Source organism: Salvelinus fontinalis, chromosome 6 (genome assembly GCF_029448725.1).
Source record: "Salvelinus fontinalis isolate EN_2023a chromosome 6, ASM2944872v1, whole genome shotgun sequence".
NCBI classification, from domain to species: domain Eukaryota; kingdom Metazoa; phylum Chordata; class Actinopteri; order Salmoniformes; family Salmonidae; genus Salvelinus; species Salvelinus fontinalis.
This window is the reverse complement of record NC_074670.1, coordinates 77387646-77402224: the sequence shown is the minus strand read 5'-3', so window position 1 is coordinate 77402224 and position 14579 is coordinate 77387646. Positions and strand designations below refer to the sequence as shown.

Genomic DNA, 14579 nt, shown 5'->3' with positions numbered 1-14579 from the left:
ACATCCTGCCTAGCTGGACAGAGGAGATGAAACAGGCACTTTGGCTCACATCCTGCCTAGCTGGACAGAGGAGATGAAACAGGCACTTTGGCTCACATCCTGCCTAGCTGGACAGAGGAGATGAAACAGGCACTTTGGCTCACATCCTGCCTAGCTGGACAGAGGAGATGAAACAGTCACTTTGGCTCACATCCTGCCTAGCTGGACAGAGGAGATGAAATAGGCACTTTGGCTCACATCCTGCCTAGCTGGACAGAGGAGATGAAACAGGCACTTTGGCTCACATCCTGCCTAGCTGGACAGAGGAGATGAAACAGGCACTTTGGCTCACATCCTGCCTAGCTGGACAGAGGAGATGAAACAGGCACTTTGGCTCACATCCTGCCTAGTTGGACAGAGGAGATGAAACAGGCACTTTGGCTCACATCCTGCCTAGCTGGACAGAGGAGATGAAACAGGCACTTTGGCTCACATCCTGCCTAGCTGGACAGAGGAGATGAAACAGGCACTTTGGCTCACATCCTGCCTAGCTGGACAGAGGAGATGAAACAGGCACTTTGGCTCACATCCTGCCTAGCTGGACAGAGGAGATGAAACAGGGTGTTCAGGCCGTAACAAGGAGTTAAGCACATTGGTCATTATTTGAGTTTCCGCAGAAATGTTACTTTACTGAAACGTTCACTAAATTGTAAAAAATGACCTAGTAAATTTGAGCATAAACCGGTCTGTTTATTGTTAACAAATTAAAGGGTGCAGTGTTCTTAATTGCATTTTAGGATGACTCCAATGTCTTTCAGTCACAGAACATGTGGCTTCAACTCTCTCAAATAAACACATTGTCCATTTTGAGTTCTTCCTAGAGGCTAGTCTTTTTCTATTTGAAGGTCTGATAGGGGTTGTGTGTGTGTTATGTTAGTGTCTGCATGAGCATGAGAGGATAATCTGTGTCTGGAGTTGTCTCGTGTCTGAAGGTGTCTTTTTCTATGAGACTCGGTGTCTCTGTATCTGTATCCATCCATTTTTTATAGATGGAGCCATGATTTTAGAAGAGGAGGAAGTCTAAACAAACCACTGATCTGGGATCAGTCTACCTGCTCCATGTTATCAGCAGCACTATCAGCCTTCCTGGCCAGAGGAGACATTCAACTTTGGAATGCAATGAAAAATCACTGCTGTGAGCGCGTCAGAACAAGCCCGAGCTGTTGCGACGTTCACCATTGCTGCAGCTCCACAATGCTGTTTGATTCTTGGTATTTGTTTGAAAAGACAGGCCTCCCAGTATCCATCAGCAGCAGCTGGGACTGGATTTATGTTGTCTAAAAAGTATCACTAAGTATTAATTCGCTTTATTTTGTGCACCTTCAATCATACTACGAAATGGTATTTAAAAGAGGCAAGGCTGCTGTTTGGCTGGTAAACTAATTATAGATTGTGGCTTTAATATCCGGCTCCATCCATTGTTGGCTGTGTAAAGTTAGAGTTTAGACACCAACAATGTATTTTCATTATTCCCTTCAATTTGACATCTGTAGGCTAGTGGAGCATAAAACAAGGCATTGCCCCCCCCCCACCCCCCCACCCGTTTACACCAATGCTATTCTCTGTTGTTATCATCTACCTCAATTACCTCGACTAACCAGTGTCCCCGCACATTGACTCTGTACTGGTACCCCCTGTATATAGTCTCCACATTGACTCTGTACCGGTACCCCCTGTATATAGTCTCCACATTGACTCTGTACCGGTACCCCCTGTATATAGTCTCCACATTGACTCTGTACTAGTACCCCCCTGTATATAGTCTCGCTATTGTTATTTTACTGCTGCTCTTTAATTATTTGTTCATTTTATTTCTTATTCTTGTTTCTATTTTTTATTATTATATATTTTTTTGTATTAATGTTTCTATTTTTTAAAACTGCATTGTTGGTTAGGGGCTCGTAAGTAAGCGTTTCACTGTAAGGTCTACACCAGTTGTATTCGGCGCATGTGAATAATAAAATGTGATTTGATTTGAATTTAATCTAATGACGTGGGCAGTGCAGTTAATAAATCCTATTTCAGCCAATCCAACCATGTCTGTATGCCCACTGTTGCATATTTACTCTCAGCACTCAATATACACATTTAACTCAATTCTGGATAACAGATTTCTGTTTCCTTTGGCAGGGAGCACAGGATCTAACAGGAGCGTTTTCCTCCCCTTGGGAGGACGACCTCGCTGGTCAACTCAGGAAAGAGTCAGACAGGGTAGTGAGAGGAGGGTGAATCTACTGTACCTCCCTGGGATTTCCTATCTAAGCTGTTGAGACACTTTATTGAACAGCCAATTATTCAATCATAGCTCATCAATCAGTCTCTATATTAAACAATCAACAGTCTTGGGTTGTAGGAATTCCAAAAAGTGAAAAATATTTGAATGTAAATTTTAACAACACCTACAGTAAGTTGTCTATTACCTAATATTGTGTTTAATTACTGTTTGATTCATTCAGTCACAATTGTATTTATTTATTAATTATTATTATTACTTTATTTATTTTTATTTAGAAATATTTCATTTTTTTTGGTATGAATTACAATACTAAGTCTCCCTGTTTCCATAGATCTCCCTCTGCAATGAATAAGTTGAGTGAAGCATTACAATTGTTCCTCTAGATAGCCTTCATTATTTTGTGGACGAAAGCAATACAGATTAATTTTACAATAACAAAGTATTTAATAAGCATGCGTTCCCAGATATACCTGCCTTATGGTCAACGTTTGCCAAAATCACCAAAGCAAATAGACTGTATCTGTGACCGTCTAGCTAAGCCAGTATCATTTGTGATAGAATAAACATGACATCATTGATAGAACAGAATACACATCACATTCTGAATGCAGGAACACAAAGATCCAACGCTGTCATTGGACACAACCATTTCTGAGCCAAAGAAGCACAAGCATTTCATCAGATAGGCTATAACGTGTCAACTAAAAGGCTATCCCTGATCTTCCAGTAATTAATTCATCTGACTGAGCTGCTTGAAAGAGGACATTTTCAAGAACATCCGAGGAGCAGAGAAAGACAAAAACGAGTGGCATGAGAAACCCAGTAACAGTGATGACAGCCATGGTGTCTGTGGAGTTTACGCTGTACACAACGTGCCTGTGTGCTCCACGGTGGCTGGTCCAACCGGAGGGGCCCAGCGAGGGCCTGTTTGCCATCTGTAACAGCTACGGAGGCTTCTCCAGTTGCACCATGTTTCCAGCATGGACGGGTGAGCAGCATTGCCGTTACATGTTGTCCTTTTGTGGAGGGAGAGTGACTACATCCCTAATCACACTGTATTCCCATTATAGTGCACTACTTTTGACCAGAGGCCTATAGGGCTCTACACTATCTGGGGAATAGGGTGCCATTTGGCATGCATACAGTGCTATTCCAAACCACTGTGACAGTATGTTGGTAGTAGTGTATGTGTGACATACTGTCATCAAACTCAATTTCACATTTTGTCAGGCAGCAGTCTCCCACTCACAAAATGTGATGAATGTGGGCTATTCATTACACTGAGCTACATTGACGTACACATCTGTTTTATTCAAGAGAACGACAACAGGTCAATGTAGCACTACAATTAAAGTATACAACTTAAATTGCAGTATATAACTACAATTACAGTATATTAAGCCTAGTCTCTTTTTAAAATGGTGGATGTTTCTCTCTAAATAACACAACAAATGTACCTGAAATGGCTGACTGTCTGCCTACTACTGTGTGTACAAATGACAACATAGGCTAAGTTGATGGCATGAATGTCAAATAAGTACCTATTTGATTCATTATCAGGTACATATAGTTTGTCTTGGATATTCCTCTCTGGCTCCAGTGCTCTCTCCTTTGCTGCTCTCTTCACTATCAGACCAGCTCTCAACAGTGGTAGGAGAGCCATTGCTGCACTACTACTCAATATTATCTCAGGTGGGCAATGAAATATTATCTCAGGTAGCCTATGAAATATGTCTCAGGTAGGTGTTTGTGCACGCTTAAGGATTTGTCACTGCATTAGAGCATTATGACATGGCGTGGAATCCAGACTGATATGAATCCAAACAGATATGCTCCGTATGGTTACATGGAGTATCAGTTTGTATTCCAGGTTACATAATGCCCAGGATGTCAAAAAATACTTGCTAGTTTATATGCATGCTGATTTCTGTTGGCTGCAATACATGCTTGGTGGGAATTTGTGTGTGATCGGGATGCAAGATCAGCTTTTATACACCAAATGTATTTGTTACTTGGAAGGTGTTCTTATCTTCATGTTTTAAAATAATCATTCTGCATTGTATTACTGCTGCTGTTTAATTATTTGTTACTTTTATTTTGTATTTTTTACCTAAAACCTTTTTTTTTTCTTAACTTCTTAACGCATCATTGGTTAAAGGCTTGTAAGTCAGCATTTCACTGTAGGGTCTACACCTGTTGTATTCGGGCGCATGTGACAAATACAATTTTTGTTTATTTTCCTCTCTGTCAATATATTATTACGTTTTCATCGTTTTTTTGTTCTATCCCTACCAGTGGTCCTGTGTACCAGTACTGTAATCCTCTTCCTGGTGTCCATCGAAGAGCAGTCACCCCTGATGTTCAGATATCTTGGGTGGTCTTTCTACATCTGCTGTGCCACCCTCTTTTATGTATTGGTAGTGTCCGTCATCCTGGGCCTTGAGGAAGGTCCCATTCGGATTGTACCAACTAACACAGGCCTAAGGGATGGTTCGCCCGTCATAGCACCGTAGACTCAATCGCAAATTGTCTCAGAGATAGTATATACACCGTGTCCCATACCATGTCTTATTAAAAATGTACATTTCATTATTTTGTTTTCTAATAAACTACATAATGCTCTCACCCCTTCAGAATAAGCATGAAAAAGCTATATGATTTACAAATCTACTAATTGCAGCTCAATCATTTATCTTTGACGAAAACGGCTGATGTTGGCATTTGCATGGCTGAAGGTACACGACGACATTGTGCAAGAAACTGAAGTCTAATTCCATGCAATCGATGAAAAAGGGGCGGGATCCTCCTGTCAAATTAAACCAAGAACAAACACTGCCACCTAGTGGCAGTCACATCATACAATCTGGCAAGACATCTCCAAACTAAAAAAATATGTTACTCATCAAAACTTGTATGAGGACCCTTTTTTAAAATTATTGCATTTGTAAATTAGCAGTATTTTGTTGGGATAACAAACAGCTCTTTAGGACGGCCTTCCGTAGAAGGTTTGACTATGTGTGAAAATAAAAAAATAAGATGACAGGTGCCTAGAATCACCTTTTTTATTTGACATGTGCGTAAACATGAACAATATGCAGACAGTGAAAGGAAAACGTAATACAGGATGGTTGCCGTGCCCCCCCCCCCCCCCCCCCCCCCACACAAATCAACGTGAATTACAATAGGTGCTTTCATTAATACAAAGCAGAGACAGCAATCTTATATGATTTCATTTGCCTGCAGTAAAGTTAACCTATAAAGATAGATGATATATTTAATTCTGCGCATTAATCACACTGGATATTCATAGTGTCATGCGTCCCAAAAGGGCACTCTATTCCGTATATAGTGCCCTACTTTGGAACTGGGCCTTTATAGTGCCATTTGGGACACATCAATACTAGTGCTTAATTTACTGAAAGTGGACAGCTTGGCAGTGCAAGCTCATTCCAGTGGTCCATGAAGACAGCAAGGGTTCTTTCTTCTCATGATCATCCTTCATATCAGCACCAACCAACAGCTAACACACAGAAACAAGAACACAATTAGGCTAAAACGGGTTGCGATGGTGAGAAGAGAAAAGAGCTGTAGAGGTTGATGGGAAGTTTGGTCGATATTGAATTGATTGTCACTTAATATATTTAGAGAGTTCACCTGTTTCTATAAAGAAAAGAGGATGATTTGTCACTTGGGGCCGACGTAGTTAGCTGCCTTTCCAGTCTTCTTAAGTGTTTCCAGAAGCACGTCCGTGTCCTTGTCAGACTCAATGAACACCTTCTTGTTGGGGAGGTCGATCTCAAATTGGACACCACCTTACGCCAACAAATAAGACAGAAAGAGAAAATAAAACAATTTTAGCAAGCCAGTCAACATGACACAAGTAATCTATATTTGCTGAATTTAGCTAAACCAAAGCACACCATTCTCAACAAAGTGTGTGAGCCTGTGTGTGTGTGTGTTGTTTAACAGATGTTCCAGAAAGCTGGATTTGCTGTGACATTTAGCTACTCACCCAGTTTATTGAGGACTCGGGTGACATTTAACTACTCACCCAGTTTATTGAGGACTCGGGTGACATTTAGCTACTCACCCAGTTTATTGGAGGACTCGGGTGACATTTAGCTACTCACCCAGTTTATTGGAGGACTCGGGTGACATTTAGCTACTCACCCAGTTTATTGAGGACTCAGGGGACATTTAGCTACTCACCCAGTTTATTGAGGACTCAGGGGACATTTAGCTACTCACCCAGTTTATTGAGGACTCGGGTGACATTTAGCTACTCACCCAGTTTATTGGAGGACTCGGGTGACATTTAGCTACTCACCCAGTTTATTGAGGACTCAGGGGACATTTAGCTACTCACCCAGTTTATTGAGGACTCAGGGGACATTTAGCTACTCACCCAGTTTATTGAGGACTCAGGGGACATTTAGCTACTCACCCAGTTTATTGAGGACTCGGGTGACTGCCCCAGAGCATCCCTCACATGTCATGTCCACAAAGAATTCGTGCTTCTGTGGGAATAATTCACAAAATGATTCATATTCCAGGGGTTGTGTGTGTCATTCTCATGCTAGTATGGGACAGCTAACTAGTTAGCAAGCAATGACTAGCTAAGCATTAGTTTGATTAAATCAGGCTGTAATAAAATCAGGCTGTAATACACAATTAATTGGCATATACAGCCTTAAACTAATGCCTGCAAAATCATGTAAATGTTCCTTACAAGCCAGAATGTTGAATAAAATTACATTTAAACTTACTCTATATCGGTTGTCTGTGCGGTTTAATTTGTTCTTCAGCTGCTTGAAATTTGAGACAAAATATCCACAAGAAAGTATTGTATACCTATAGAGCCCCACAGTGGAGATGTCATAATACCCATAAAATCTAGCGGTCAAACAGGGAAATGGTTCCAATCGTTTTTTTCACCATTCATTTTTCCCATAAGGGATTTTAGAAACACTTAAAATAAGGGCTGTGTTTCGTGTATTCTTACCCTGGAGTGACATGTTGATACCCATGTAAATCTCTCTCGTAACAAGGTGACTTTTATCAATATATTCGGCTCTGCAGTGAAGGTGTCCACCACCATGGACTCTTCAGGAGAACCATTCAAACCCTCAACCCTTTAAACATCCGTTGCATATGAAATGATCTGGACAGCCCTGTCTTTGGGCACCTCATTCTCTTTTCTTCTTGTGGGGCATTCCAAAGACGTGGCTTCATGGTTCCCACCACAGTTACAACGTGTCACATTTTCATCACTTTTAAACACATGACATGATCTTTTCCACAACTTGGACATCTTGGCTTCTCCCTTCTGCAAACACTTGCTACATAACCAAAAACTTTAACAATGATCACACTGCATTGGTCTTGGGATAAATGCTTTGACTATGTAGTTTATACAGTGCATTCGGAAAGTATTCAGTCCCCTTGAGTTTTGCCATATTTTGTTACGTTACAGACTTATTCTAAAAATGGATTAAATTATTTATTTTCACTCATCAATTTAAAACACAATAACCAAAATATTCAGACCCTTTACTCAGTACTTTGTTGAAGCACTTTGGCAGCGATAACAGCCACAAGTTTTCTTGGGTATGACGTTACAAGCTTGGCACACCTGTATTTGGGGAATTTCTCCCATTCTTCTCTGCAGATCTTCTCAAGCTCTATCAGGTTGGATAGGGAACGTCGCTGCACAGCTATTTTCAGGTGTTCAATCGGGTTCAAGTCTGTGCTCTGGCTGGGCCACCAGAGACTGGTCCGGAAAGCCACTCCTGCGTTGTCTTTGCTGTGTGCTTAGGGTCATTGTCCTGTTGGCGGTTGAACCTTCTCCCCAGTCTGAGATCCTTTAGGTGCCTTTTGGCAAACTCCAAGCGGGCGGTCATGTGCCTTTTACTGAGTAGTGGCTTCCATGTGGCCACTCTACCGTAAAGGCCTGATTGGTGGAGTGCTGCAGAGCCAACTCCACCAACTCCACCACCTCACTGACCAAGGCCCTTCTACCCCGATTGCTCAGTTTGGCAGAGCAGCCAGCTCTAGGAAGTGTCTTGGTAGTTCCAAACGTTTTCCATTTAAGAGTGATGGAGGCCACTGTGTGCTTGGGGACCTTCAATGCTGCAGAAATGTTTTGGTATGCTTCCCCAGATCTGTGCCTCAACACAATCCTGTCTCGGAGCTCTACGGACAATTCCTTCAACCTCATGGCTTGGATGCTCTGACATGCACGATCAACTGTGAGACCTTATATAGACAGATGTTTGCCTTTCCAAATCATGTCCAATCATTTGAATTTACCACAGGTGGACTCCAATCAAGGATAATCAATGTAAACAGGATGCACCTGAGTTCAATTTACGACTTTCCCGAAGTACATCCTTTGTTCTTACCACCCAGGGCAATTTAACTAATTCCAGGGGCTAAACCAAAACAACGCAGGCGGAAAAGAGGGAATCGAAGCGGTCTTCTTGTCCGATTAAGGAGGCATGCACACCACCTACCGCTTCCGAGTATATTACTCGCTAATGTTCGGTTCCTGGATAACAAAGTCAACAAGATCAGGGCAAGGGTTTCTTTCCAGAGAGAGTAAATCACATCAGGGATTGTAACATACTCTGTTTCACGGAAACATGGCTCTCTCGGGATATGCTGTCAGAGTCGGTCCAGCCATCTGAACTCTCAGTTCATCGCGTGGACATCTCTCCGGGAAGAAGATTATAGTCACAGCCGTGTATATCCCCCCTCAAGCCGATACCCCTCAAGGAACTTCACTGGACTTTATGCAAACTGGAAACCATATAACCTGAGGCTGCATTTATTGTAGCTGGGGTTTTTAACAAAGGGAATTTGAAGAAAAGGATGCCTAAATTCTATCAGCATATCGACTGTAGTATTCACGCTGCTAAAACACTAGACCACTGTTACTCCAACTTCCGGGATGCATACAAGGCCCTCCCCCGCCCTCCTTTCGGGAAATTTGACCACAACTCCATTTTGCTCCTCCCTTCCTGCAGGCAGAAACTCAAACAGGAAGTACCCATGCTCAGGACTATTCAATGCTGGTTTGACCAATCGGAATCCACGCTTCAAGATTGTTTTGATCACGCGGACTGGGATATGTTCCGGGTAGCTTCCGGGAATAATATTGATGAATATACTGAAACGGTAACTGCCTTTATAAGGAAGTGTATAGGAGATGTTGTGCCCACTGTGACTATTAAAACCTACCCTAATCATAAATCGTGGATAGATGGCAGCAGTCGCGCAAAACTGAAACCACGAACCACCGCATTTAAACATGGCAAGGTGACTGGGAATATGGGAAAATATAAACAGAGTAGTTATTCCCTCCGCAAGGCAATCAAACAGGCAACACATCAGTATAGAGACAAAGTGGAGTCACAATTCAACGGCTCAGACACGAGACGTATGTGGCAGGGTCTACAGACAATCACGGACTACAAACGGAAAATTAGCCACGTCGTGGACACCGACGTCTTGCTCCCGGACAAGCTAAACAGCTTATTTGCCCGCTTTGAGGATAACACCGACGCTGCCAAGGACTTTGTGCTCTCCTTCTCCGTGGCCGATGTGAGTAAGACATTTAAATGTGTTAACCCTCGCAAGGCTGCTGGCTCAGACGGCATCCCTAGCCGCGTCCTCAGAGCATGCACAGACCAGCTAGCTGGTGTGTTTACGGACATATTTAATCTCTCCCAATTCCAGTCTGCTGTCCCTACATGCTTCAAGACGGCCACAGTTGTTCCTGTACCTAAGAAAGCAAAGGTAACTGAACTAAATTACTATTGCCCTGTAGCACTCACCTCTGTCATCATGAAGTGCTTTGAGAGACTAGTCAAGGATCAATTGACCTCCATCTTACCTGCCACCCTAGACCCACTTACATTTCCTTACTGCCCCAATAGGTCCACAGACAATACAATCACCATCGCACTGCCCTATCCCATCTGGACAAGAGGAATACCTATGTAAGAATGCTGTTCATTGACTATAGCTCAGCATTCAACACCATAGTGCCCTCCAAGCTCATCATTAAGCTCGAGACCCTGGGTCTGAACCCCACCCTGTGCAATTGGGTCCTGGACTTCCTGACTGGCCGCTCCCAGGTGGTGAAGGTAGGAAACAACACCTCCACTTCGCTGATCCTCAACACTGGGGCCCCACAAGGGTGTGTGCTCAGCCCCCATCTGTATTCTGTTCACCCATGACTGCGTGACCACGCACGCCTCCAACTCAATCATCAAATTTGCAGATGACACAACAGTAGTAGGCTTGATTACCAGCAATGATGAGACAGCCTACAGGGAGGAGGCGAGGGCTACGGGAGTGTGGTGCCGTGAAAACAACCTCTCACTCAACGTCAACAAAACAAAGACGATCGTGGACTTCAGGAAACAGCAGAGGGAGCATCCCCCATCCATATTGACGGGACAGCAGTGGAGAAGGTAGAAAGTTAAGTTCCTCGGTGTACAAATCACTGACAAACTGAAATGGTCCCCCCACACAGACAGTGTGGTGAAGAAGGCGCAACAACGCATCACTGGGGGCAAACTACCTGCCCTCCATGACACCTACAGCACCCGATGTCATAGGAAGGTCAAAAAGATCATCAAGGACAACCACCACCCGAGCCACTGCCTGTTCACCACGCTATCACCCAGAAGGCGAAGTCAGTACAGGTGCATCAAAGCGGGGACCAAGAGACTGTAAAACAGCTTCTATCTCAAGGCCATCAGACATTTAAATAGCCATCACTAGCAGAGAGGCTGCTGCCTATATACACAGACTTGAAATCATTGGCCACTTTAATAAATGGAACACTAGTCACTTTAATAATGTTTACATATCTTGCATTACCCATCTTATATGTATATACTGTATTCTATACTATTCTACTGTATCTTAGTCTATGCCGCTCTGACATTGCTTCTCCACATATATATATATATACGCACATTTATATTTTTTATTTATTTATTTTAACCTTTATTTAACTAGGCGAATCAATTAAGAACAAATTCTTATTTGCAATTACGGCCTACACCGGCCAATTGTGCGCTGGCCTATGGGACTCCCAATCACGGCCGGTTGTGATACAGCCTGGAATCGAACCAGGATGTCTGTAGTGACGCCTCAAGCACTGAAATGCCGTGCCTTAGACCGCTGCATCACTCGGGAGCCCCATTTATATATTCTTAATTCCATTCCTTACTTAGATTTGTGTGTATTGGGTATATGTTGTGTAATTTTACAATTGGCTCATTCATCCCCCTCCTCTCCCCTGTAACTATTCCCCAGGTCGTTGCTGCAAATGAGAACGTGTTCTCAGTCAACTTACCTGGTAAAATAACGGTAAAATAAAAATAAAATAAAAATTGTTAGATTACTTATTAGATATTGCTGCACTTTCGGGAACTAGAAGCACAAGCATTTCGCTACAGGTCAACTAGTTCCTTCCCTGTGGATATTCTGTCTCATGGACAAACCGCACAAACAACCGGTAGACTACGTTACGTGTAAACATAATTGTATTAAACGTTCTGGCTTGTAAGGAACATTTACACGATTTTGCAGACATTGTTAGTTTCAGGCTGTATATGTATCAAAGCACTGCAATCTCCGCACCAGCTAGCTACTTAACTATGTAACAGTAACATCACTTACGGTCGTCATGTTGCTGTTGTGGTTGAGTGCAAGATCAATTGACTTTCGCCTCTTTCAAAGCTTGCACGATTAACTAGGTAGTGAATGTGTTGCTGCCCGGTTTGCAAGCTAGCGACATCAAAGTTAGGGACCATCAACACTTTACTAGATATTAGTGAAAGTAACTTTGCATTTTTGAGGCAATATTCATATGTATAACGTTAGTGGGATGAGAGGACAATTGTACTGACTAATATCATTATTTTTCAAAACACTTTACAATTAAATTATTTTGGGAGAAGTCATTTTTTCCCATAGCTACATTGCTGCAGGTAACTTATCCAGATCCCTTAATATATCACACCGGAATGCGGAAGTTGTTTTTTCATTCTGTTTGGAACGTTTTGGAATTCTTTTTTTTAGGAATCTGCTAAATATGAAACAATGACAGAGTTCACAAAAAGTGACACATTGTGTCACAATATCGATAGATTCTGGCGCGGATTTTTATTTTATTTTTCAGATTAACAAAAAATAAAAGACTAGCCCAGCCTTCTCCATGGGCGAACACGCAGCGCTTACGCTTGTATCAACTTGGCCAATTAAATGTTTGTGGTGATGTTTCACACCAGACAATCGACATCATTTCAGACTAACGATAATTGACTTAGCTAGTTTTGATGGAAATAGATAGTTTGCGTAACAAGACAGCTAGCAAGCTACAAGATCAAGTGTCCAACATTCGGTCAGCTGACATGCGCCATCTTCCAGATCATGTGACCAAACGACCTTTGTACCGGTAGTGGTCTTCAAATAGCTAACATTAGCAGTTCACTTGTACTGTACAGATATCGCCTTTTCCTCTCACATCAAGTACAATATCGACGTGCATAGTAGGACAAATACTGCTCTGCCAAGAGATGACCCTCCAGTGAACTCCTTTGATGTAACACTACCGAGGCAGGAATCGCCGCTTTACAGGTGAGTTATCGTGAATGAATCGTACATAACTAACGTTAGCTAGCTAACGTTACTTAGACAGGATTGGAACATACAAAACAAACTGATTTATGTTTTGTCTACCAACGTTAACCAGCTGGAGGTGGTGCAGCTGTAATATGTGATCAAACAACGATGTTGATATAGGCTAGCTTGGCTAACGAAACGGTTTCTGATGATGGCTTTGAGACCGTGCAGAAAAATAACACTGTTTTTGAAACTGCAGTAAAAGTGTTATAGCTAACTAACTGCAGTCGACTGTGGTATTTTGGACGCAGTAAATGCAGCATGTATTTTTTGGGGGAAGTGGGTCTAAAGTGCCGTACCTAGCTAACGTTATACCTATAGATTTTTTTTTTTGTCAGCTAGTAAATTAAGTGGTTAGTTGTGGGTAAGTAGCTAACTGACAGCTACTGTACCAAAGCCCTTTTGTAGGTACTTCTGTTAATTGATTGATCAATGAATGTCCTTATTATGTCCAGATAAATGAATAATGACGTCTGACGAAATACTGGACCAGTTTCTTCAACATTTTAGGCTAATCCAGGCATGTTTATATTAAAATGTAAAGCAAGGGCTAATGGCAGTTTTCAAACAATGTACTGGTAACTGCTAAAATAGAGCTGTGTTTCTGTCACCAGATCTCAACTAGGGCTGGGTGATATATCAAATGAATGTCTTTTGCACAATATTCCAAATAACTTGATTCTTGCATTTGTTGTCTTTTTGGTCTTGTCTCCTTCACTCCTGTGCTGTGTGCACCTTCTCATTTACCCCAGAGATCTGGATATAATGATGTTCACGTCTGCGCCCTAACAATGGGAGTTATTGTACCGGAGGCGGGAGGGTAGATGACAAGCCCATAGAAAAGCATTATGATTATTTTGAGAGCTTTTGGCCTCTTCCTCTCTGTTTACACACACACTCACCAAGCCCCTGCCACTCACAAAATCTAATTTTATTTGCCACATTCCTCGTAAACAACAGGTGTGTAGACTAACAGTGAAATGTTTACTCACTGGCCCTTTTCCAACAGTGCAGAGTTAAAGGTATACACAGAGAGAAATAATAATAGGAATATATCCACAATGAGTAATGATAACTTGGCTATATACACCAGGTACCAGTACTGAGTCCATAATAACTTGGCTATATACACCGGGTACCAGTACCGAGTCCATAATAACTTGGCTATATACACAGGGTACCAGTACTGAGTTCATGGGTACTAGGTCATTGAGGTATGTACATATAGGTAGGGATAAAGTGACTAGGCAACAGGATGGATAATAAACAATAGCAGCAGTGTACGTTGATGATTCAAGAGGTAGTGCAAAAATGGTCAACACAGATAGTCCGGGTAGTTATTGTTTAACTCATTTAGAACTTTATAATGATCTAAAGGCCCATGCTGAAACTTTTCAGCCTCCTGATGGGGAAGAGGTGTTGTCATGGCCTCTTCACGGTTGTGTTGGGGGGGGCTTGTGGAGTGGACCATGATAATTCCTTAGTAATGTGGACACTGAGGAACTTGAAGTTCTCAACCTGCTCTACTATAGCCCCGTCGATGTGAATGGGGGCGTGCTCGGCCCTCCATTTCCTGTAATCCACGATCAGCTCCTTTGCCTTG

General features: G+C 42.3%; 2 protein-coding genes across 2 annotated transcripts in view; one reads left to right on the top strand and one right to left on the bottom strand.

The window, feature by feature from the left end:
• Positions 1-5323: 5323 nt before the first annotated feature.
• Positions 5324-12296, bottom strand: LOC129858483 (copper transport protein ATOX1-like). Its single transcript, XM_055927747.1, has 4 exons — positions 11972-12296; positions 6720-6792; positions 5930-6087; positions 5324-5795 (listed from the first exon to the last, which is right to left on the bottom strand). Exons 1-3 carry the CDS (start codon positions 11978-11980, stop codon positions 5960-5962), a joined length of 210 nt encoding a protein of 69 aa, XP_055783722.1. The 5' UTR covers positions 11981-12296; the 3' UTR covers positions 5324-5795; positions 5930-5959.
• Positions 12297-12584: 288 nt separating this feature from the next.
• Positions 12585-14579, top strand: part of LOC129858482 (proton-coupled amino acid transporter 1-like) — a 45394-nt gene continuing 43399 nt past the window's right edge. The window contains exon 1 of the mRNA XM_055927746.1: positions 12585-12931. The gene's annotated coding sequence lies outside the window, so the exon portion shown is untranslated. The remainder of the gene's footprint in view (positions 12932-14579) is intronic.